The sequence below is a fragment of the Aricia agestis genome, chromosome 11 (genome assembly GCF_905147365.1).
Source record: "Aricia agestis chromosome 11, ilAriAges1.1, whole genome shotgun sequence".
In the NCBI taxonomy this organism is placed as follows: Eukaryota; Metazoa; Arthropoda; class Insecta; order Lepidoptera; family Lycaenidae; genus Aricia; species Aricia agestis.
In genome coordinates this window covers 9888135-9914222 of record NC_056416.1, presented here as the reverse complement: position 1 = coordinate 9914222, position 26088 = coordinate 9888135, and the positions used below count along the sequence as shown (strand labels likewise).

Below are 26088 nucleotides of genomic sequence, written 5' to 3'. Positions count from 1 at the left end.
CGTCCTAACTCTCTTCAAACAAATCCTCCCGACGTTTGTGGGGCGATATGACGAAAGATTCCATAATTCACTGGCAGTGTCAAGGATCCCGAAACGGCATCGACAGGTGAGGAGGCGAACTAAAATAAAACTCCAAGGCGCGAACGCTTGACACGTAACGCGGTGTGCGTAGGAGCGGCCATTCGCATCTAAACTAGATTTAGTTTAAGTTTATGTAAGGCTAGCGCTACTAAAATTATATTTTACTAAAATTATAGTTAAATATTCCGCAAGGCTCTATGGTTTAGGTGTTTCTTTTTCTGTCCCGAGTCCAAACTACAAATATTCTTTTAGAATTATATACCACGAGCAACGAGAACAAATCAAACTGTTTTGTTAATGGTTACAGGTGCTTAAAAATTGTTTCTGCCTACTCAGTTGCAAAAATCCCATTTTTATGGGACATTATAATTTGTTATGAGCCATTTTATTGAGATAAAATAGGCCGTATCTAAAATTATTTCTTCAAATAAAATATATACACGAAAAATTTAATAATTTGGCAATGTCAACTCGGTTCTAAGAATATAGAGTTGGTGCTAAGCCAAAATTAAAAATCTATCACCTTAACAAGCCAGCTGCTTATAGAAGTAGCGGCAGATTTTTATAATATCTATTGCACAATGTTTCTCATTAAAACTAAAATTATACTGGCTAAAATTTGTTCAAAGAAATCTAATATTACACATAATTAACGACGTTGAATATAGATTATGTTTATGAAATGTTATTTATTTAGGGGCTATTTCACCACTTCCTGATAAGTGCCGGATAGGCTATCCACCACTTAACTTGACAGATAGAAGTATGGATAATCTGTCAAACAAGAGCTTCCTTTGTATCCATATCAAAACAGTAACCAGCTCTAGCAAACTTCTTGATGCCAATATGTAACATATTTATGCTCATTGCTCAAATCGATTAATTGGTGGTATAAATAAGCAATGACTAAGCACGCTCGTAACCCTGCGCTGTGACCGACATTTCCATTGGCAGGCGGCAAGGCGGAAAAACACTCTGTATACATATACAGGCGATTGTTTATTTCTGTACGATTCGTAGTAAGCGTAACACCGTGCCAAACTCTCGTTGATGCAATGTTTACTCACATTGGATATATGTGTTTCTAGTGCTAATTACTCGATTACGAATAAAATCCGACACGTTGCACAGTGCACGTTTCATATTATGAAGTGTGCACTGTGCAATATTGACAGAAACTTTGTCAAACGGCGAACAAAACTTTTTGTTTACTGTCCATGCTGGTGCTGTACTCTAGCGTTAAATACATTGCAGTAATATATCATTATAATTAAGAAGTGTGACATTTTTTTTTAAATTAAAAACAACATCCAATTCTCAACAACAAAACGGATAAAAAAGTCACGTATACTTTTTTAGAACCGACCTTTGTAATATATTTATTGGAAAAAAATTCGTCTGCACCACCGACAAGCTAGACCGCGATAGTTTTCAATCAATCGAAAAAACGATTCCATTTTGCAGCGCGATATAAACGATATTCCCATTCTGGGAAATAGATAAATGGCGTTCTATTTTGAGGTCCAATAAATCTTCGTGGCAGGAGGAAGCATCTGCTGGCATTTCCTCGTTCTATCAATTACTTAGCGTTGTACAGCGGGCATTAGGTTATACGTTTCGCTGATAAAATGTGCTCTACATATTTACAGCAATTATTTAATTGCTCTGAAATGCAATTATTTAATTACATATTATATCAATCTAGATAGAACTGGGTTTAATGCTAAGTACTCACATACGGTTTTGCTCGATCGAGCAAGAGCGTCGAACTACTTTTCGTCCACACATTCAGCATTGCTCGATAGTTTTATTCTAAATCGATATATTTAATTTCATCAAACCGGCTCGATGCGAGCCTTCGAGTCGTCAGTTTTGCGGTCCACACAGTAATTATTACTCGATTTGGAGTAAAACTATCGAGCAAAACCGCATGTAAGTAATAAAAAGATTAAAGATAAGAGATATTAGAGATTAAATACAATGTATATTATAATTTTGGCTCCCTGGATCCTACGTGGTTTACACTTATGAAACTAAAAAGATATTCGGCCTTCAGTATAAAGAAATGCACACATAATTTTGTAGTCAACTAGGCGGAACAATTAGTTAGGCTATGGTGTCAATTTCCACAGCGCAACCGTAAGCTTGCAGAGCACGTAAAAGCTCTCCCGATATTTTTATCTTTTACAAATACTGCTCTTACTGTTTTTAATTAAAATTGTATTGTGTGTCTCTTTAAGCCCGAATACACAACACAAACGCAACATCATTTTTTTCGAAAGATACAGTTAATCGATTTTAGCTGTAACTTACCTGTAGATGAGCTCCTGCGTGCGAGTATACTGCTATTTGACTTAAGCTGTTGCTCACCTGTTAATGAGTTCCTGTCTGTCGGGGCGCAGCGCGAGTTTGATGTTGAGGCTCTCCTTGCGAGCGAGCTTGGCGGCGACGCGGTCGGGGTCGTCGTCGCCCGCGCCCCCCGCACCGCTCTCACGCGTCTCCCACGGCCGGGCGTTCTCCTTGTTCTCGAGAGCACCGCCGACGCGTACGGCTCGGCTGCTGCTGACACAAAACAGTTAGTTACTTCACTTAGCTGGGCCCTGATTCACAATGCGTAATACGACTCAGATTCTGAAACTTCATCGCACGACATCCAATAAACGCGGCGACGCGCTAAGCATTGACCAATGACCGCATCGTAAAGTTTCCGAATTCGTGTCGAACGGGAATTGTGAATCGCTTTGTTGAGTCTATGTTAGTTAAGTACACTTATTAGTTTTTAAGTTTTTGGCGTCACAGGGTGTTGTATAAACCTTTTGGTCATGTGCTGAGCTGAGATATTTTATAATTATTAATTTTTTATTTACAGGGTGTTGTCAAACACGGTTATGTGCGTGCAAGTGCTCGCATTTATTTATTTGTTGAAGCTTTAGATTTTTATTAGATATTTCTTTACTTATTAAAATGTATTATAATAAATTATTCATTTTTTTATTTAGATGTAGATACACACTAAAACTTAAGACTTTTAAGTTGAAATACATAAATAAATAACACAACTGAGAAATAGTTTTTACGATCACATATCCGTTTAAAAGTAGTGCACCATAATTCACCGCTTTGCACAACTCGAATAAATCATTATCACTAGAGTGTTAGTAGACAACCAGTGCTCTTAGTGAACAACTGAACATGCCTGCACGTTGTCGTGATACGATGGATTAATATGATTATACGGTTCTGGGAGTGGACTGCGTGTCGGAGTTACCTCAATTTAACAAATTAAAACTATGTATGACAGTACGATTAGCATGGCAAATGAACTCATTAAAATTTACTTTATTAAGGGTCGCAGACAGACAAGAACATATTTACATTAATTATTTTAATAAAAATTAGCAATTATAATATTACATAATGAACGTTAGCATTCTATATTCAAATGAGCCTTTAGATTTAAGCCTATGACATTGAATAACAGATTTGTCGCTATTTAAGTGAAGAATCATCCTCAGTATTATACAGGGTGTAACAAAAATAAGTGATAATACTTTAGGGTGTGTACGTGTTCCTTGTAGTGAGTTCACTGTGAAAGTAGCAGCGCTGAAAGACCAAAATTTTTTTTCACTTTTGTATGGGCAAGGGCCTGAGCGTCACGAGTTGCCCCATACAAAAGTGAAAAAAAAAATTTGGTCTTTCAGCGCTGCTACTTTTACATTGAACTCTCTACAAGGAACATGTACACACCCTAAAGTATTATCACTTATTTTTGTTACACACTGTATAGGACTCAAAGGCATAGAGAATGTTCAAAAGTCTTCCAAATATGACTCTTGAACATCCTTTCTTTACTATTTAGAAAACATTAAAATAAATAGAAAATGAAAGTAAGCTTTTAACATCTTAATAAATCTTGATTTATTTAGGCTTTATTCAGATAAATTAAGATAATTTCGTTTAAGTTATTACTTACTATAAAAGAGAGGGGCTGACACAAACTATACAACTTTATTTTACTTTTTCAGTCTCCTGTCAAGTCCTTTACAAAGGCACAGGTGCAATCATTCATATCTGCTATATTTAAAACTTAAAATTTATTAATTTTTTATTTATTCCAATGCGTCCTACATCGATAAACATGCAACATTAATGATGAAACAGTTTAATAGTATAATTTAGCTGCGGCACAACACTTTGTTTAGTACATTTTTGTGTTTCGACGATAGGTATGATAGTGAAGAAACTAGGATACAACAAGACATAGCTCCGTAGACTTAAGCCACGAGACTCTATGGTATTTGAGTATACTTATTAGTAATTTTTTATGGATAGGACGAAGAGTAAAGCCTTCTAAAGTATACTTAAATATAAGTGAATTATTTCACGTGAGACTCAGAGCAAACGGGCCAACAACCACAGCTGTCATTAGCCGCGTACTGACCAAGCGAGCAGCCTCGCGTGGCAATCCTCAGTCGGTCAAGACGTGCTTTGCCCGAGGCAAACGCACGCGTTGTCTCGCCCGAGCGTGCCGAGGCCCGAGCCGAGCGTTGTCGGTTTTTGTCGATGCTCAAAGGCGCCTCGGTACGTTTTCCGCGCTCACTCAAGACGGTAGTGTTTTCTCTCGCTTACTCATTGGGTGTTAGTTGTGCGTTTCAAGTTAAACTGAGCGTCGATGCTTGCTAAGCCTTACGATGGCTCGGCGTTGCCGCGCGAGACAGCCTCGGATTAGAAAACTTACAGATCGAGGCCGCCTCGCGCGGCATGCGTACTGCAGCAAATGTCCAAGGCTGCCTCGCGAGGCTGCTCGCTTGGTCAGTACGCGGCTTTTGACCACCAAAAGACATAAGTACTATCAGAGAAATTCTTTCATAGGCAAATTAGGCCGACCTACGTAATTTGGTCGGATCATATCAAGTAAATGTTAATCGTGTTTCAACAGCTGGGCTTGACTAAACCCGACCAAATCACGTAAATCTGCAGTCTATCTATGAATAAATTTCTTTGATGGTACAATTTTCATACATTTTGTTAGTCGGTATCTGACATTTAAGCGTTATAATGTATGAGAATTTTGTAGCTGGTCGCCCGTTTGCACCGCCTTAGGGTCAATTCAGACCGCAATGCGACGCGTAGAGTAGAGATGCAATTCTAAATTTGTATGGATTTGACAGATTGTCACGCTCGACGCTCATGAAATCTGTCAATTCAGTACAAAAAGAAATGCATTTACGCGTCGCGTTGCCGTCTGAATTGACCGTCAGTCTACGGAGCCGAAACGAAGTGGGAAGCGTGCGATGCACGATGCGATGCAAAGCGGACCGTCGGGAGGTCTGTGGACAACATCGATCGACAAACAGTTACCATATTCGGATCCTCGGCTTTGGCGGCGGTCGCCTGCTCCGCAGCGCATGAGGGAAACAAATTCATTATGAGGCCCGATACCAATTTAGATCTGTATGCTTTTCAATAGAGGCAATCTCGCAGTAAGACGTTGTATAGTGAACAGTAACTATAAAATGTCAAGTTCACTTTGGTTTGGTGTTGCTTAAATTTTTTGCCAATCAGCGCCACGTTTAATACCAACATCTACTGATTTTATTTTAATGAAAGCTTCACAATTTTGAAACATGTTAATTTTATCACGTACGCTAGGTATGAATTATTATTTTCTAGCTTCAATATTTCTCGTGTCCATAACGAGCAATACGTTATTTAAATTGCAAATACACTTTACCCGAGTAACATTCCTCGCCGGTGAGCGCACGGCTCTACACGACGTTTACTTATTACGAAACAATCGAGACGATTGTAACAATGTACTCAAATAAAGACGAGCTTTTTATCTTAAATTAGATCGAGTATTCGTTAAAAAAAGAAAATCAAGTACAAAAAGAAATATTTACAAGTGTGTAAAAACTGCGTGCCATAAAATCCAAACTTTTAGTGAGGGAGAATTTTACTACGTCGTTCATTATCAATACAAAAAATCTACCATCTATTCGTGTCTAAACTAATGTTAGCACACGTCATTCCGAGAGATGTGACGATCTAACATCGCTCTATATATTATGAGTCTCAAAATTAAATTCAAAAATCTAAGGCTTGATTCACACTGAATGAGGCGTCGAACTTCGAAATAACACAAGTGCCGTCACGACTTATACATCAACAATTTTTTTTTTAAAGCGCATCGGTATGAATTAAGCCAAGAATCACTAAGTAAACAAAACCGTAACATACACACGAAGGACATACTTAAAGCTGGTGTGGTGATGGTCCTGTCGGGGCGCGAGGGGCGTGGCTAACGGGGTGGCGGCGGGCGACGCGGTGGGGGCGGGCCTCTTCTTCAGGGCCGACTTCAGGGGCATGGCGTTGAATATGGGCTCCTTGGAGGGAATCTCCTCGACCCGCGTCGTGTCGGTCGCCTGATCCACGTCGTCGTCCTCTTGATCATCCTCCTCTTCAGCTGCAGTTTAAACATTTTAATTGCAATGCTTCGAGTTTGATAATGTAGTTGAAAGGCGTAATGGTGTTACCACAGAACAGAAAATATCTTCATACAAACGCTGGCGCCACAATTGATTTGAATGTGTGCGTGTGCGCTGGGCGTTTATCTACACACAATCACATGCATGCTGATAGCGGTGCGTTTGTATGAAGTTCTAGACTGTGGTAGGTATAACTATATGGGCATTGGATATTTATGTATGGGGGTATGCTATTAAATTCTGAAGCGAATGGAGGAGTAGGTATCATGTTCTCTATGGGACGAAATGATTTCCATGGGTGATGATTATCACTACAAATGACATACCCAGAGCCTTCCCGAAAGTGCAAGCTATAATAGTTGGCAATGTTTTATCTCAGGTAATAGAATATATACAGAATGGCTGTGCATTCGATGCTAAACATAACTTAATACTATGTAATGAAACATCTATAATATCTTTACAAATCTGAACATTGTGTTTTAGGGATATATGCATAGGCCTATGATTTAAACTAGGTATAGACTAAAATATTACACAAAAGAGAAACAAAAAGTATCGATCCTTACAAACTGCCACATTTGTAATGATGGTGGTATACTTACAGTCGGAATGCGTGTTGGCGTGGTGTCGGGTGGGGCTGGGCGAGCTGAACATGGGCGGGGGCGGGATGGGCCCGATGTCGGACAGGGCGATGGGCGGCTCCGGCAGCTCCGACAGCATGAGCTCGCCGCCCTCCGCGCCGCCGCCGCCGCCGCCGCCGCTGCTGTAGCCGCCCACTAGAGCACAACATTTTGTTGACTTAATATAAATGCATGATCTTATCTTAGTCGGTACACATTGATACTGGTAGTAGTATTGTATTGTAGAGATTGATAGGTATGCTTCTATACATTTTTAGGGTTTGTTCAACTAAAAACTAATTTATAAGTACTTACTCATAACAGAGTACTTCAGTGGATGAAATAATATATAAAAATAAAGGTACAATAAGAATATGATATAACAATAAGGTACTTATTTGGTAATTTCAAAACAGTCAATACATAAGAAGTGTTATGACCTACATGCGTCAGGATGGAATAAAGTTAATCTTAAATTAAATATCTTGTTATTTATCTCTATCTTCATGTTTGCGAAGTAAATTATTTTGATAAACAATTAGCAATAACCAAGTGGGTTTAAACTTTATATTGTTACAATTTGAATAATTATCATGTCAGTAAACTTTGTTTACTGTAAACACAACGAGTCCTGCTTCTAATTCGGTAGATAACTTCGGAATTCTGTCATTACGCTATCAGTCTAGACGGCTGACTCACTGTCTCCACGATAACATATCCTGCCTCATAGTCGCCTAGTTGAGTGTTTCATCCCATTACTGACAAGACAATTATAAGAATTTACGTATATGTAACTGTAGGCAATGCTTGAACAAAAATTGTGGAACGCAACGCTAAATTTTCAGGCTGCTCTATCTTCAAGTTGTCTGTTTACAACAGTGTAGAGCAGTGCTCTGCAAACCACAGTATACCAGCGCGGCAGCGTACCGTTGTAAACACTAGTTGTTTATATTTTTACTTAATTCCTTTTTTAAGTAAAAAGGTAACATCTCCTATATGATTTTATGATTTAATATTCCAAAGCCTATACTTTTATTAGATGTATCCTCAAGACAAAAGTTTCCAGAAAACTGATATTGAAGGCTGACTTACCATCTCCCTGATAACATATCCGGCGCGGGAGTTTGCCGGCCGACAGTGAGTTGGGCCGCTCCGGCCGCACCGCCTCGCCTCCATTCTCCAACTTGTCTTTCTTTGGTTCTGGAAACAGAAACAACAACGTCAGTCATGCTAAACGTAAAACAACCTGTGCATTCAAAGAGAATATTATACAAGTTGCAAAGAACGTGGGCATGCAGCTATGAATATTAGAATACCTGTCTGATTCTATACACGAGATAATATCTATTCATCATTCAACTGACGCCTACTCCATATAAAAGTAGCAGCTCATAATAACTCGCGTGTGAAGCAGAGAAAATAGTACACTGTAACAAATATAATTGTAAAGTATCATTCTTTAATCAACACCCGCTTTTAAAATAAACGGGAATGGGGGCACGCATTAGTCGTGACTCGTGTGTCAACAATTTATTTGTTTTTGTACCGAGATGACAGGCGAGAATGTTTATTGGGGGGCCATTACGCCTTCCGAATTTCTTCACATGTCGAATCTAGAACCATCAGAAGATTTTAGTCGTTGAAGGGAAAATTGGAGTAAAGGAGCTCATCTGGAATCGTATTTGAAGTTGGTGTATCTAAAACTTTGAAGAGTGTCCTTAACTTCTATCCAGATGTGACAGCTCCTCCAAACAGCAAGATTAATTATCGCCATCAGTCATCGCTTCATGTCTGTAAATCTGGGCTGTCTCATTAACCAACAGCAGATGGTTCGAAATAATTGAGTAGGATAGTGTTTATTGCCACGTCGCGGGAAACGCGTAGCATCTGTAGTCGTACACGTCAATAGTTCTATTAATAGTTGACAGGAGCGAGGAGATGGCACGCGACTCATTCACGCTTCTGATCGGCCTTCGCTGATGTTTAACGCATCCCGACATGTGGCTATGTGCAGCTAGATAGAACACATTAGCTCTACATCCTGAAATCGAGCTAAATATAACCGCCGGCGCACACGGTGATAATTAAAGTTCATTGTAGCGTCATGACGTTCTGAGTCTAAAAGTTAAATGATAATAATATGTAATTATGGCACCTAGACTGGGCGCAAAAGCTGCAATTTAATTTTAATAATGAGAGCTGAAATGTTTTTAATTAAAGAATCAGGCAGACAGAGCCAACGTCTTAATTTCTCAACGTCTAATCTTTCAGCTACAGGTTACTTTAATTTGATTAAAAATTTAAAAAACATTTTGCAAGAGATCCGTCGGAACGAGTAAAGGTCGAGTGAACCCTGAGATAAAAAGTGAAATGTAAATTGAGCATCAACTATGGGCACGAACAATTATTTTGCACCCAAAGGTTACGCTTGATCAATTATAATAGAATGTATCAATCATGTCACAACTCTCTACGAAGGTGCAAACGAACACACAACCTCGTGTGAAGCAATCACCGTTGCACCCGGCACCTACGTTAGTGGTAGTGGGTTGCTCAAATAGGATTGCATCGTAGTAATTATTAATTAAGTATAGAAACTGACGACCTCAAGGAAAACTCCTGCAAAAAGTCGATACTTCGAGTAAACAATACGAGCTGAAAACGGTCCGACTTTTCATCAGCAAAATAAAATTGCAACGTGACGTCGAATATCGATGCAATGTCCGCTAATATACGCCCTTGGACTTCGGTATACCGGAAACATAATATTTGTTTCGAAAATATCTTAATTCAACTCTGTCCTTGTGCCAAAAACTAAATTCATTGTAGATCAAACATCTCCAAACGAGAGCAGTATTGACTTTAACCATTTCGAGGGAAGCGGAAGCGGCGCGGCAAAAAAGCTCGCGAACAGAGCGACTGGGCGAAAGAAATAAATTCTATCCTATTCAATGCCATCAATAGAGGTCTAGTGTTATTACAACTGTCAATTACGACAACTCGAAGGTCGGCATCTCGGAGACCTTTAATCGGAAGTCTTCAACAGGAAATTCTGAGCGCGTAAAAGCTTTAGCCTCGCATTAGACGTTCATTAGGATAGATCGATCCATATCGGTCGCGGTATAAAAACTGGTCGTAATTTATCGGTATTTGTGCGGCTAGGTTTTAATGTACCAGTTTAATGAGCAGGGCTCCTAATGTGGTATGTCACCGTTTCCCATACGCCGATTACGAGTCCCGGTGAGGACAAGGCCACTGCCCGCATCGCGCCGACCTTGACTACGGAACGAGTTTCTGTTTCGAAGGTTTCGAGGAAGAGCCTACTCGAAATAACCGCCGAAGGCTCATCTCGAATTGTAAGTTTAATACAAGAAGCGAAATCATTTCATACTTATTTATAAAAAGAAAATTTTCTCAAAAGAAACTACTTTACAAAGAAAGAACGGCCTCACAGAGCGGCGAAAAACAGAAAGCATTTCAAAAGACATTAGGGTATTATGAGAATGCAGAAAATTTCGCTGCAAAAGAAAAGTCTGTTGAATGTATCAACAGGCTGTCAAGTAAGGAACGGGCCCGCGCACCGGGAAAGGGTGAAGTCCCGAGTTCCCGACTCCCGATCAATGCGGCCGCCCTTGGCCGAGCCACCCCGGAGGCCGCCGCTGCACTGTTACGTAAGATATATGAGCGATCTCCTCCCACAGACCTCGTCGAGTGTTTTAATTTATCTCCCGACGAGGACGCTTATTGAATACGGTTTTTGTCATAAAGGAAAATCTTTTTATTTGTAGGAATTTACAAAGCATACAATGGTTAGGTAGAGTTAATTAAATTACCTAAATAACGCTGTTTTGCGATGCCCCCGGCTGACGATCGGCGGTAAAGGTACACAAATTACTCGAATTCCGCAGCGCTGATTTAAACCAACTCGTAAATAGTATTAGTTCAGTAAACACAATATTTACCGCACTAACGAGTATTTGGCGAGCGGAGTGTTATTACGTATTACATAAGCGCATATTTTAAACCAGATATCGGCACGTCTCGGCATGGGATGATGTAATGACGGAAATATGCCAATAGTCAAAACCATCTCGTACACAAATCGCAATGTCAAGAGTACGCATCGGGAACGTAGGCCGACTCGCGCGCCGTCATCATCCCGGAGCACCACGTAGCCGGCTACGAAAATACATCGTACGTAGTTTACGCTGAAAAACTAATTCATCATTCGCTGCTATAATATACTTAGAAGCATTACATACTCGTATATTTTATCAAATATTATTTTTGGATAAACAACATTATTCCACTTAAGGTGACGCCGCGTAAAGTAAAAAACCGTGTTGGATATGTTTTAGATTGCTTGTTTTCTATGAGAAGCCGGGCCGGTTTCTCATAGAAAACAAGCAATGGAAAAGCAAGAAATGGAAAGGGCGTAGCGACAAAATGGTTTTTGTCGCGTAATTTAAAAACCATAAATACATTTCTTATAAGTTATGGGCAAATTAAAGTGTATGCTTGAACCAATCTATGTACAAATTTTGGAAGCTTAAATCACTCTTCTCTGTTGACAAAATAGAAATCTCTTTTTTTACAGAGGTCTTTTTGATTGATTATTCTGTGTTATAGAACTTGACCAATCGTGTTATGCTATGGGTAATTCAAAGACAAAGACATGATAAATACTGACAGTGAACTTTTTAATTTCTTAGCTTTAGTCATTGCTGAGAAAAATCGATATCGCTACAGCCAAATTATCAAGGCGTCGCCTTAAAATGTTGTTCCTAGCGAACGATTGCCGTCGCGCTCGGTCCCTGCGGATATACATTAAACAGAAAATTTCTCAAAGCCACTCAAACTGTCACGGCGCGGCGTAATACTAATGCACGCGTACAACATACACGTCATTTTTCATAACCGATCCTCTAGATGCGAGAGATTGTCGGACACTAGACACGAGCGAGTGGCGGTTTTTATTGTCTGCATGTATCCAATATATTACTGTGACAGAAATAGGTCAAATTGAATGGAATTCGCGTAGTAAAACACTCGCGACACCGACGAGGCTCACGTGGGCGACGTTTAATGGATACCATTATATTCTTAAAACGATTTCGACAATACCTCGGCGACGATATCATATTTAATACGAAATGGAAACGGCAAATCGAATAAGCTACATATTGTGCTGGATCATGTGATGTTAAGGTTAAATTGGCGATGTGTATTCCGTATATCTCGTGCGCGTGGGTCATGTTTCGTTGAAGGTAACATTCGATACTCAAAGGCGGAGGTCTTAGCCTTCGACGAGAATCTTCGCAGCTTGGAACCGCGTTTGAAATACTTTATTAAAAAATAAGCTCTTTGTAAGCTCTCACAGAATTGTACTCGAATATTCCCCGCGGAATAAAAGCTCTAATATTCAGCGTATTATAAACAAGAGGATTATTGGCACGTCGTTAAAGAGCGGAGATCAGCTGTGTCAAGGTCGAGCGGCCACGGCCAGCCTCCTGCCCACGGCTCTGCTTTGTTCCTACTGTCATCCGCACTAATGAAACCGGCACTACTGAAAATAAAGACCCCGCGAATTTTTCTATCAGAAGCTTTTAATCTAAATGCGACTAAATGAGAGTGCATTTGTATGTTTAATATTTTTAATTAATCCTACGATGATACCGGATAATATTTTTATGTGAACATTTTTAAATACCGCTTGCTTGACGTAGAGTTTTTATATGGAGAGTGAACATGAAATTTTGAAATTCATCTCGACATTTGCGGTTTTGTTTTTGAAGAGCAGTAGAGTTCTTCAAAATTAAGAGCACCTATGCTATAGGGGGACTCCTTTGTACACTTTTAGGGATAAACTCATAACCACATGAGCATAGTAGAGAATCTTTTGTACGCCACATACTTTTAAAGAATGCAGCTTACAAAAGAATTTCAACCCTTATTTTCAAAGACACTTCGTTAAAATGCATTTATTTACGTGAAATTAGCATTAGAAAATGAAAATTTCCGCTCAAGGGAAAACAGGAAGCAGATACAATCTCATTGCGATATCGAAACTAAACGAGAAATTATAACAAATTGCGTTCACAGAAATGAAAGCGTGTAGAGATCGACTATCGCGCTATCCTTAGACTCAACAAGTGCAAGTTGTTCTTTATTAGGCGCGGAATGTTGATTGACATTCAAGACGGCAATTACGGCCTGTGAATGTATATTGTGTAGTGTATACTACACAGTATACACACAACGGACGGAGTCGGGCATTCCGCAAATAGTTACACGAGGCCGAGTGACGATCGCCACTTCCCCGCTGGCGCCGTCTACGATACTGCAATTAATTTTGAAAAAAGGACGTTCAATGAACCAAAAAAAAAGAATGACGTATCTACATACGTGACGGGCTCCAGTATTTCAGCTGATGTGTCTAATTAAGATCGAATTTTTATCGCTGAAACGTCGGTGATAAAATTCTTAATCAAGTAACGAGACTGATACTTTTTCTTTAATTAAACAAAGTGTACTAAGAGTACGTAAGGTTTTTAACAGTAAAATACCCAATATAAGATTAAAGGGCATCCATCTTTACATTATCTTGTAAAGTATATTTGTAAGAGGATTAAGAAATATTTATATTTGATATTTCTTTATCCTCTTACTAATCTAGTTGGGTTTTCGTAAGTTCAGACAGATTAACATTTGGGCTATGTATGAGTCTAATTACTTTTAATGTGACATATGAAATATTATATAAATAACAGTGCTAATAGAAAGGTAGAGAGAATAATTATTCATGATGATTTACATTAAATATGCAATAGCAAACCAACGGTGTAACGTTGCATTATAAGAACTCGGATAGTTTATGCATGGAGCTATAAATAATAGAAAGATAGATAAATGAATATGTCGGCACAAAGTGGATGATATTGAATTAATGATAATGTCAAAGTTATCCAGGTGAGTGCGGCGCGCGTGGGCGGCGGTGGCGCAGCGGCCGGCGCACCTCAGAACATGAATTTGTGATCACGATCCCAATTATAAAGACCTTTGTCCTGTAAAACGGCAAACCACACAGATACGTGTATGATCGGGGACCCGTAAACAACAACAAAGATTATAATTAGGTCTGATAAGCGATGACAGGCAGAATGGAGTAACGAGAATAATGGTCATGAAAGTTGAAACGAAATCTATAACTTTATTATTGATTTATACTATTGCTCTTTATATTACGAATATTTATGAATATTTTGTGTAACTTCAAATGAAACTTTGTGTGGAAATTCACTGACGTATGCGAGAAGAAACTGCTTCGTGTCTCTTAATTTAAATGTATGAATTTAGTATGACAAGTTTACAAAATCTGCGAAAACTTCTCAGAAGATGAAAGCTTTCGATGCATACTAATGATATCTTAGTGTGTGCGAACTGAATTTGATGATTTTAAGTCATGAAATGAGGTAAATAAAACGGACATGCGTGTAATAGTGAAATGGCGACATTGACATTGAACGTGAGCCGGCGCTAGGCGTGCGGCGCTCGGCGTGCTCGGTGCAGCGGGTGCATTCATGCGGCATGATCGTGCGGGTACCGTTGGAGCGCGCGAAGATCGAAAAGTTAGCGGAGTGCTTCGGGATAGGGGACTTGCGGCGCACGTAGTACTGGTCGTGCCTCGGCGGCGGCGGCGGCACGAAGGGCGGCGGCGGCGGCAGGCGCGCGGGCTTGCGCCGAGCGCCGCCCGCGAAGGCGTCCATGGCGGCGAGCGTCCCGACGTCGCTCATGTTAGCGGCGCGCTCGCGGCTGGAAGACTGCGGCCGGCCGCGGATCGTTACCCCCCGCCCGCCCGTCCGCCCCGCTCCGACCCGCGCGCGCTCTTCGATCGCCGCCCGCCCTCCGCGCTTTCGCCGCCCGACCGCCCGAGCGCTCCATCGTTTTGTTTTGAATTTTTAATTTAACGCCATTCATCGGGCTCGCGCTACGAAGAACGGGCGAACTAGCACCCATTATGTTAAACAAAGTTCACTGACCTGCGGAATTGGAAATCCTAATGTAGGCTCTACAATCTACCTACCACGTAGGTACCCCATATTACAAATGAAGGCGTGCCATATATACGAGATGGGCTAAAGAGACTTCTGAAATATCACTTTTATTAATGTTTTTCAAGGCCTACGTAGTAAAAATTGCATAATAATGCTAGCATAATAAATCTATTGAATAAAATAAAATGTTTAAAGAGTCAGATACTCTATCCGATTAATAGATCAGAGTCGCCACAAAGACACAAACAAATAAAAAACCATCAAAACATCAGGGTTTACCTTGAACGAGCCGAACAAAAAGCGCGTCTCTTGGAATAGTTCTCTCGTCCTTGACAACTCGTAGGACGAGAGCTTCGGCATTGAAACTTATGTACCGCTATGTACGTCTGGGAGCGGATCAATTCGGTCATCTGTATCTTGTAGAGACCTTTATATCTTACATTTTTGTGCGATCTCTACAAATTTTAATATATCTATGCGTTATTTATTTACATACCTACTTAATTTTAGCGTACAAAAACAATTGAATATTTTAAAGTAACTCTTTAACAATACAGCACTGTTAAAGCGTCTCTTTGTTTTACTTTAATTTAACTCGAAATCAGTTTACAACCTGAAAAACATGATTAAACCCCGAAAAACATGATTGAAATCGTTTCGAGCGAATCCATCATAATTATCGCAGTTTTTGATCAAATTATTTAATTTCCCGCGGAAAGCTACCGAAACCCCGTCGAGATTAAGCCGGCCCGTCCCCGAACTCGTGAAATGTCTTTGATATCGGCTTCAGGAATATTTGCTGCATTGCGGACTCCGAGTAATACACTAACGACAATTTCAATTACAACCTCTTTCCGCCGAACTCATTTCTGTTTATTTAAAACCTCATTTTGTCCACCGCTGCATAAAACATGCCTTTGAACGTTCTATTGATCGACGTAAGGTAATTGCCAATCTGTTGGCAACAAGACAATAAACTGAAAACCTTTTTCATGGTTTTCGTTTACGTTCAGTCGGTACGATTTTCATTAAAACTTTAATGAATACTGGTTTTATAGGATCTTTAGGCCGTGTTCAAACCAAACTGACTGTCAGCCGCCGAAAGTGAGCGAACGTTACGCAGTTTATTGTATTTCCATACATATTTACTTTTTCGTTCACATCTAACGGACAATACGTTATTACGATAGGCGTAGGCGCGGACATTCGGCGGCCGATTATTATAGCACGTCTGACATCACTACGCTCCGCGGACGCTAATGGCTACGTAGCTACGTCAGTTATAGCGTATAGTCGGCATACTGTGAACGAAAAGTACCACTTATTTCCAAATTCACACTGGGGCTCACAGTGAGCCTGCTCACATTCGGCGGCTTTAAGGCCGTGTTCAAACCAAACTGACTGTCAGTTTGGTTTGAACACGACCTTAAAGTGAAAACTTCGTAACCCATTTACTGAACAATACTCATTTGATTTTGCGTTTTTTACTTCCTACGAAAAACCGTATCACGATGATTCAATGAGCTTACTATTGGAGAAACGTTACATGATTGCGTAAGGTACCGTTCAATGAATAGGTAAAAGCAGTACGTAGAGATAAAAATAAAATTCGATTCGTTTTATGTCAGACACAGTTACGTAGGCGAAGCACAATAATATGCAGTGATGTTCAGTTGGAGAGTAAACACAGGAACCGGCGTCATCCCACGCCCACCACATGTGCAAGTGACGTCACACTGCAACGATTAACACTGATTAAACCAAAAACAATGGCCCTCATAAAATATAAACGCCAACAGAGATTAAGTACGTTTCGGATGCCGAGGGGGTTTTAAACGAACAATAGAGCCACGCTAATCCGCTGAGCGACTTTTTCGATCGCCGTTTCGCTTATTTTACAAGATGAGGAAGCTGTTTAAAATTGGAACATTTGTTAATTTTTTTTTACTTAATCATTGGCATGATTAATACCCTGATTGTGGGACTCACAGACACAAAGATTTTCAATTGTTATGCGGCACCCGGATGCCGCTTGGGGATTGACGGGTAAAAGTCGTGAGTGCATGAAGTGGGTAACTAAGATTTTTAAAATGTTTGTTTTTTGCATAAATGGAGGATTGAGGTACGGAAAAATGATTAGAAATACAAAAAATTAAGATTTTATGTCTAACCAGATAGATATGTTAGCCAAATGATAAAGTAGGTAAGTCAAAAGGTTAGTTCAAATTATAAGTGAAGAAATGAGTTACCCTTGTGTTATAAAATATTAGTCATCCATTTCATCCACTTCAATCAACTTTTTTTTATGCAGTAAACTATAGTTTTAGTATGAAAGTTTTGCTCTTTGTTTTTCTTTATTGTATATTGAAGAAAATAGTAGGTTCTTACAGTTCTTTAAAAAGTTAAATGGTGCAAACCGATTTGCCCTCGGTCCATATTAGAACTTTTATTTTATTTTTCTTCTAGAGTCGTACACAGCGCGGCAACGTCCATTGTAGCAAATAAAATGAATACAATATTATGTATTTGTACAACACTAAACTTACTTTAAAGTTTCAATCTCAAAGAAAATACTGGAAAATGAGAAGCGGAGAAAAAGTAATGACAACTTTTAACCTTTAAAAGGTTGTATTAAAAAGTTTAAAAGTTTTGATGTCGCAAATTATAACAAAATGAAATTTTCTATACTTAAAGAAAATGAAAGTGTCTTCTAATATTACAAAGGACCTTTCCAGCCTTCAAAATATAAAAGTCGCGGGTAATTTAGATTTATAAATATCAATATAATTAAAGAGGAAGTTAATTTTTTACATTATGCGATATAGGACACAATGTCGAATATACCTCTAATGTTTCATAGTTTTAAAACAAAAATATGTTGAAGATTTGGTAAAATCAATTAAGGACTTTCTCATCACTGATGATCACAATAATTGAACCTACTCTTAATTATGTAAATCCGTTGTGGCAAAAAATATTGCCTTGAAGGTTTAATAATAATTAATTGGTGAAATTTATTTACAAGGTGTAACAAAACTAAGTGATAAATGATAATATTTTACGGTGTGTATGTGTTCCTTATCTATAGTTCACTGTGAAAGTGGTAGCGCCGAAAGAGCAAATTTTTTGTGATTTGTATGGGCAAACGCCCGCACGTCATGAAAAAAAAGTTACTCTTTCAGCGCTGCTACTTTCACAGCGAACTCTATATAGGGGACCCATACACACCGTAAGTATTATCACTTAGATTTGTTACATCCTGTATAAGTAATGTAGAGTCTACAATATATAAAACTAGATGACGCCCGCAACTCCGTTGCGCCAAAACTCGTTTATCGCGCGGGAACTGTACATTTTTCCGGGACAAAAAGTATCCTATATCCTTTCCCGGTACTCAAAGCATCTCCATGCCAAATTTCAGCAAAATCGGTTCAGTGGTTTGGGCATGAAGAGGTAACAGACAGACAGACACACTTTCGCATTTATAATATTGGTATGGATGTCGGTCCGATATCGGTCGATATAGTCTGCTGACTGCCGGTATGGTATAATGCATGTTCTCACGCAGCATATTGCACACATTCGCAGTCCGCGCAGACATCATATGATGTAAATTATTGTGAACGATGACAGCGTTGTACTTTTTGCCAGCTCCTATTGAACGTTGTGAGAGTGACGCGAATAGAACAATAGCGGAACGGAAAGTCGCAGATATCATCAATTACGTTCATGTGAAAGCGTTTTGTCCAAACCGTTTAGGCAAAATGTTTCACATTTTATACACACAATACGCTCAATTTCAGACGTCTCTTCGGTATTGTGTTTACTCATCGACTTCTCGATTGAGGTAATTTTACGTCGAATCTGTTTAATTTCATGTCAATGTAATTGCAGAATAAATAAAATTAAAGAAAAATTATTGTGAAACTTATTTTGACCGCTTACTTCTACCACAAGTGTGAAGGCAGCGTCAGGTAGGAAAGAAACAGCGTTCGAAATCCGAATTGAGTCAAAAAAAGATTTACCTGCATCGATCCCACATTCCAGCGGAATTACATCTATTATTTGCCTATGGTGTTTTATTTTGAAGGTGAATTGTACATAAATTTACAGGAAGTTTAAGTTTAACCACTTAACAGGTATTATAGATGCCGTTTGGTGTAAAAGTAAAATAAATAAACTTTTATTCGGTCCGAGAATTTTTCTTCGTCACGTAATACGTGGCGTTTCGGTGCAATTTGACCTTAAATGCATAGTATACTTTGAACCTAAGTAGTTAAATTAGGTTAGAGGTAAGGTAAGGTAAGGTAATGATAGGCAATAAAATACAAAAGATGTCGCAACTATGACTAAAGCTTCAAACGGGGGTTCCCAACTACCGAGCTCCAACTTCCAAGTAATGACGTAGTCCGCAGCGAAAAATAAAGAGGGCGCTTGCTTAGTTTCCATTGCACGTTTGCGGAAAATCTAAGTTAGTAAAATTAGTTTCTAACTAACGTTAACTTCTTACTAAACTTAGTTACGTAATATTATGAGCATTATTTTTACGATGGCGTGTAATGATTAGCATGGCGTGACGCCAAGGTCGGTCAAGCTAGGGTTTTAAAGCGCCAGGTTCGATGGAAACCGGTTTTCTATGTGGGAGTAGACGTCGTCAATGGCGCTTCAAAAGCCGGTCTCGTCCGGACCCATGTTAAGAAGTTCACTTTAGTTGCGATAAGATGGCGCTCGTGCAGATGCAGTTGAAACCAACTTGTAGATGTTGGTAGTTGTATGACATAAGGCTATGACAGAACTGTAAGTTGCTAGTTGGTAACCCATTTACCACTTTGCGGATCAGTTTTTACGAATAAATTATAGGGAAAACCAGTGCAAGCGACTAAGTCCACTGCGGTTAAATAAAAATTTAATTAGGTCAACCTACGTCATAATGTGTGATGACTGATGGTTTAAAAGGCCCGACTAATTGTATACTTTCAAAAAGCATTTAAGAGTTGCTACACTCTTCAGCTCTACATTGCGAATGCTGTTCTAAGCTGCTGTGTATAATTTTGTGGTGCGTGTTTCTGGGAATGTAGAGGGAGAGTTACGCACCTCTGAGACAAGCGCAGCCCATGATATACCCCATCATGGACAGGCGCGAGGCGGTCGGCGCCTGCGGCCGGGGCGGCTCGCGCCTGCCGCCGCGCGGCGCCCGCGACACCGCGAGAGCCTTGCCCGCCCGCGCTCAACCCTCCGCCCGCACCACCTGGTACAGGCACCGCGGCATCTCGTCGCTCGCCATCACGTACCCGTGCACCACCACGTCGCGGACCCCGATCCTCCTATCCATCCCGACGGCCCGACCGAGTAGCACTAGCGGTGAATATCTCTACCGAAGTAGGCATACACCATGGGTGTACGACGGTGCAGCGGGCCCGATCGCGTGCCGCTGATGTCGATCGATCGTCGGCGACTTCGCTCCCCGCCGCCGGTTTAAAGTGTCCGATATAATATTTTTATAAAACTGCCTAGCGCTAATCTAACTAACCCTAGTATATCACAATCGAATATCACTAAATCTTACGATAATTGCGCGCGATCGGTTTACGAAGGGGGTGCGAGAGACAGATTATAGAGTTACGAGATAAGAAAACAAACTACATCTACACTGCGCTCGGTGTACGTCGATGCGAGTCGACCGGCGGTATCGAGGCGAGCCCGAGCATCCTCGGGGCCCGGCTATTTGTTGGAGAGGAGGGCGGCCGCTCCGATCATCTTTGTGAATGTGTGGTAGCACAGGTGCATCGGGTCAAGCGGTGTGGTGAGGTTAGGGCGCGGGCGCGAACGGGCCGGCACTGAGGTCTGAGGCGCGCGCCGCAGCCCCCGCCCGCCCCCGCCCGCTCCGCCTAGACTTCCTAGCGCCCCCGCCCGCCCCGCCGCGCCGCCGCCGCCACCCCCCGACTAACAAATTTCCATCGAGCATGCTCTAGCGGCTCTCCCGCGATGTAAAATGTTCCCTATGCGACTCGACGCAGGGTTTAAAGTTTCGTCGCCGAAAATCCAATTTAAATTAGGTATTTTCATTTAAAAACGAAAGGATTACATTATATTTTTCGAGTGAGCTTTTGACCTAAATGACTCATAAGACCCAGAATATAGGCGTATGAGGACAAAACGAGATATATACATATTCGTTTTGTCCTCATACGCCTATATTCTGGTGATGTCGTTGAACTCTTTAATGAGTAAGCAAATTTTAATGGATTTTTAGATTAAGTGGCCACCTAAACGAATCACGTTTATAATATGAGCTAAGCTGGGAGTTGAGAGTTAGAGCCTTCTCGGCAATCTAATTTATCAAATGACTATAAAAATACATTAGGTTTATTGTACACAGTTATGTAGTTTTTTAAAAAGAAATGAATATCCAAACTCTACATTTATATTTCAATGTACTATCAGAGAAGTTGATTCCTATGCAAATCGGGGACCTAAGTAGTTTGGTCGCGTTACGTCAAACCCAGCTGACAGATCACAATTAACATTGAATTGACATATTCGACCAAATAACGTTGGTCTGTCAATTGCATAGGAATCAACTTCCTCGATGGTACATAATATTATGTAGTTACGTCCAGACTAAATCTAAAATTACAACAACAAATCATAAAAACAGTAGCAGGCTATTACAATAAAGATATAGATGATTCAACTCAAAAAATAAACTTGTTTTGTAACCCGAAGCCGTACCATGTTTTATTCGACGCACCATAAAAAGTCATGACTTTTTTGCTACGAGTACTTATACCAGCATGATACTTACGGAATCTCGTCTCTACCTGGTAATAAGCCGATCGACAGAGGTGGCCACAATAATTGACCCCTTAATACGATCTCAGGGAGATCGACGACACGCTAAGAGCTCTTGCCAGTTGTCAGTAATGAAACCATTATACGCTTAAATGGTTTTTCCTTCCATAACACTACCCTTTCGTCAGAAAAATTAACAAAGTATTTTTTTAAGTTTAAACTTTTGAATAACTTATAGGAAAATGTAAAAACTAGGATTTTGTGGCTATTTTAAGAGCTACCATGCTAATTAAAGACTGATAAAATTCTACCTGAAACAGTAAAAAGTCTTCCAGAGAAAATAAAAATTTATGAAAACGTGGCTTCAAAAACTTCTGACAGATTTTCATTGAGCATACATTAATTTTATACATAAGAAGCTACATTAGCATCATCTGGAACCGCCTGCAATGGCCGCTAGCCGCAGAGGTCCCCCCCCCCCTGGGCCGGTCAACGTTCTCCCGCAGGAAGCCGCTAATTCCCGCCACGCGCCTCCCATTGCTCATGAACAAGCTAAGCACGTTTACTTTTTTTATTTTTTTAGGGTTCCTTATTTTAAATACCAATCGCGCCGTCAACAACGCCGAGACATCCAATTTATTAGAATACGAGCGCAAATACGTCGCGACAGTGAAATCCCGTAAGCGTTTATTTTCGTAGCGATCGAATTAGCTTCGTAAAGCGGAGAATTAATTTAACGACTCCTACAGGCTACAATATAAATTCACATTGTAAACAGAATTCATCAAAACAAAACAAAATCAGCAGCATCAGTCTGTCACAAGGCTCTGCAGCAAGAACTGGCTCAGCTCAGAAATATTAATGATTAAGTACTTAACTTTAAATTAATGAAGAGTTGGAACGAAACTGTATGGTGTATTACATATTTTATTGAAGATTTTGACATAAATTGTCAAAACCTTCAATAAAATATGTAATCAAAGGGCTTGTTTCACCACTTCTTTATAAGTGCCGGATAGGCTTTCCACAACTTAATTGACAGATAGATCATAGAGTGATGAGTATCTGTCAGATAAGTTGTGGATAGTGTATCCGGCACTTATCAGAAAGTGGTGAAACAGGCCCTAAGTCTCTCTGAGTGCAGCCGCAAGAGACTATGATCTATGTGCCTGTACGGCACAAAATTCTAACGTTGCATTTAGCTTCAACGGTGTAGCCTGTAGGTTGTATGACGCATCAACACGACCTTGTACAATGTACATGCCAATTTACTACCACAACAATACATAATTGTTCTGTTTTCTTATTCATCCATACAACTGGGCCACTACGGCAAGTCAAAACATTCCAACAATTTCGTATCGAATATCGATACAACTGATAAGATTTGATCATATCTTGAATGAAGTTCTTCGGTTAATTTTAGATAGGTAGCATGTTTCTAAGAATCGAAGTTATTCGCTTAATACTTCAAAGTTAGAAACACCTTTTAAAAAATTCATAGCTCTACATAAAATTAAAATGATTTCTAAATAAAAAACTAATATTTTTTACGTTTATTGACTAATACATAGTTTTACGATGATTGGTGTTTCATCAAAATATACGTGCATAAAATATGCATGAACCGTGATTCATAACATTTTATTGCGTAAGATTTCGATATGGGCCTACACTCGTAGCTGCTCTGTGCTACGCACGCAATTTAGTGTTTAGTTTACTACACAGATTACAGGAGCTACTAGTAGATGTATAAAAGTTGGATTCAGAAGAATTTCACTACGGTCCAAATACAGAAATAGAAACAAGTGATTATGGTGTCCATAACCCGTAGTCCATATCAAGAACTGTAAGGGCTCTAACCACGATCTGTATTTACTTATCCGTAATGTATTGAACCATGATTGCTGCCATGATTGAGTAGTTATATGTAGCATTTACAATCGACGCAATAAAAAATGGACGTAAGATTTCATACAGACGAATACACATGTCGACGGCAGTCAACACTTGCCGACAAGTGCCGTTCGTCTGTAAGCGCTCTTAATAAAAAATACAACGCCTGCATTACTCAACTAAAAAGATCTAAAGGCAAAACCCAATAGTACATACCTATAACATTATTGTTCTGGTGGTGGTGCGCGGCGGCTGCGGCGACGGCTGCAGCGAGGGCCGCCTGCTGCTGTGCCAACTGCTGCGCCAGTTGCGCCTGCAGCGCCGCGTGCATGCCCTGCATGACACGGTCCGGACCCTCCCGGGACTCCTCGTACGCCGGGGACTCCTCATCTGGGTGAGAGCATGCAATGAACTTCCGAAAATAAAAATTGCGAAAATATTAATTAGCAGTGCATTCAAAAATAAGTATAGTGAGTGTGGCAAAGCGCGACACCCTGGCAAGTGCGCTATATAGCTATGATTGCATACTGCAGATTAGAGATTTCCAATTAGCAAAATGGAATTATAGCTATATGGTGCACTTGCCACACACACTATATAGATAGAAATTTAAAATACAAAAAATCCTGACTTCATATTTATATACCCACCCCGCGTTCCATTTGATATTAAAAAAGATCAAAACGCTCAAAATAGGAGGCATTTTGAGCGTTTTGATCGTTTTAACATCAAATGGAACACGGGTCCAGTGTCGCTCTGATTGTAAACTACGTGTCTCACGACATCTCTGACCCCACATTTACCCTCGAAAATCATAACCTTCCTTTCTTAGTCAGGTAAAACCACAGAACAATCTAGAACCTACAAGCCAATTCGTCAACAAATAGTTTCTAAATACGTTTGTTTATTACATCAAAGTTAAATATAATGTTATTGCAATTAAAAGTATTAAGGCTCTATCTAAGAACATTTCTTTTGCACCGCGGGTTGCGTTAAATCCATTACATAAATCGTTTTATTCTGTTCTTATCCAAAATACGTTTGAATAGAGTCTATTTTCATTTTGACCTCCTTATGAAAGTGAAAATGTTATTATTGAATACCAAGCAGAAGAAAAGGAAACCCTTTTGAATTTGATCCAGGAATAATATCCATATCCTTCGCTTGTATTCTTAGGGCGATTTTCATTCTCTTTTCAGGGTGTTCGTAATTCGTATAAACATTTTTACGTAATGAAAATGTAGTTTGTGCTTTCAAAAGATGAATATTTTACAAGTCTGTTTTTGTACGAAGAATGCTCAGTAAAACAGTATAAAAATATATCAGATAAAGTTGCTAAGTGTATAGTGTGTGAACTCAGGATATTGTATGTAGAATGACAGACATCATGTGCTTATTTCAAAGGCTATGACTAATATATACAAACATGTACGTTAATATATTTTTAAAGACATATAAATTGATACATAATGAACTTTAATTGGAGTTAATCTCCTTGCAGTGTAATATCGCATACCTAAACTGTCCCCACTCAGAGATTCAGTCATTAGTTAAGTAGGTATTTAATAAAGAATTTGAAAGAAAACGGTTTTTCTGTCGAAACATGAACTAGAAGCAGAGCTTCTAGCTCTAGATTTATTAATATTTAATATTTATATAATAATGTATTATGTAACTGACCCTTGTCAGACCCTTAAATACATTTGCTAAAAATCGTAATCTCCTGTAATCCAGGTAAGGTGTCCTGGATTCCGGGTAGTGAATAATATTGTGGCGGTACCCACAATTCCCCTAACATTCCTGCATCGCGCTATCGAAGTTTCGGAGAACGGCAAGATATATACAACGTCTGAAATGACGTCAGTGGGCTTCGGCCTGACCGAGCATGCTATTTCCCTCGGTCGGAAGATCTTCCTTTTCGGCCGCCACGAACAACGTTAAATTGGTGACCACCGACAAGAACACGCCACGAACAACGTTAAAATATCATATAATATCAATATCGCTTCGATCTCCAGCTGTCTTATGCTAAGTACTCACATAATATTATGGTTTTGCTCGATCGAGCAATCACGTAGAGTAAAAACGACGGCTCGGGCTTTCATTCACACATTCAGTATTGCTCGATAGTTTTAGTCCAAATCGATATATTTA

The 26088-nt window shown here is 39.7% G+C and overlaps 1 protein-coding gene across 13 annotated transcripts in view; it reads right to left on the bottom strand.

Annotated features, from left to right (window-relative positions):
• The window catches only part of LOC121731747 (phosphatase and actin regulator 4), a 64379-nt gene that overhangs the window by 5458 nt on the left and 32833 nt on the right, over window positions 1-26088 (bottom strand). For 4 of the 13 annotated variants that reach the window (XM_042121336.1, XM_042121346.1, XM_042121345.1 and 1 more), the window contains 7 exons: window positions 24151-24324; window positions 8285-8392; window positions 7175-7348; window positions 6896-6919; window positions 6337-6547; window positions 5443-5475; window positions 2452-2643 (listed from right to left, as the gene is read on the bottom strand). In XM_042121336.1, coding sequence (XP_041977270.1) covers window positions 2452-2643; window positions 5443-5475; window positions 6337-6547; window positions 6896-6919; window positions 7175-7348; window positions 8285-8392; window positions 24151-24324 — 916 coding nt within the window. Of the gene's footprint in view, window positions 1-2451; window positions 2644-5442; window positions 5476-6336; window positions 6548-6895; window positions 6920-7174; window positions 7349-8284; window positions 8393-14795; window positions 15008-24150; window positions 24325-26088 lie in introns of those variants that run through there. The other 9 variants (XM_042121338.1, XM_042121344.1, XM_042121339.1 and 6 more) reach the window with 7 other exon arrangements.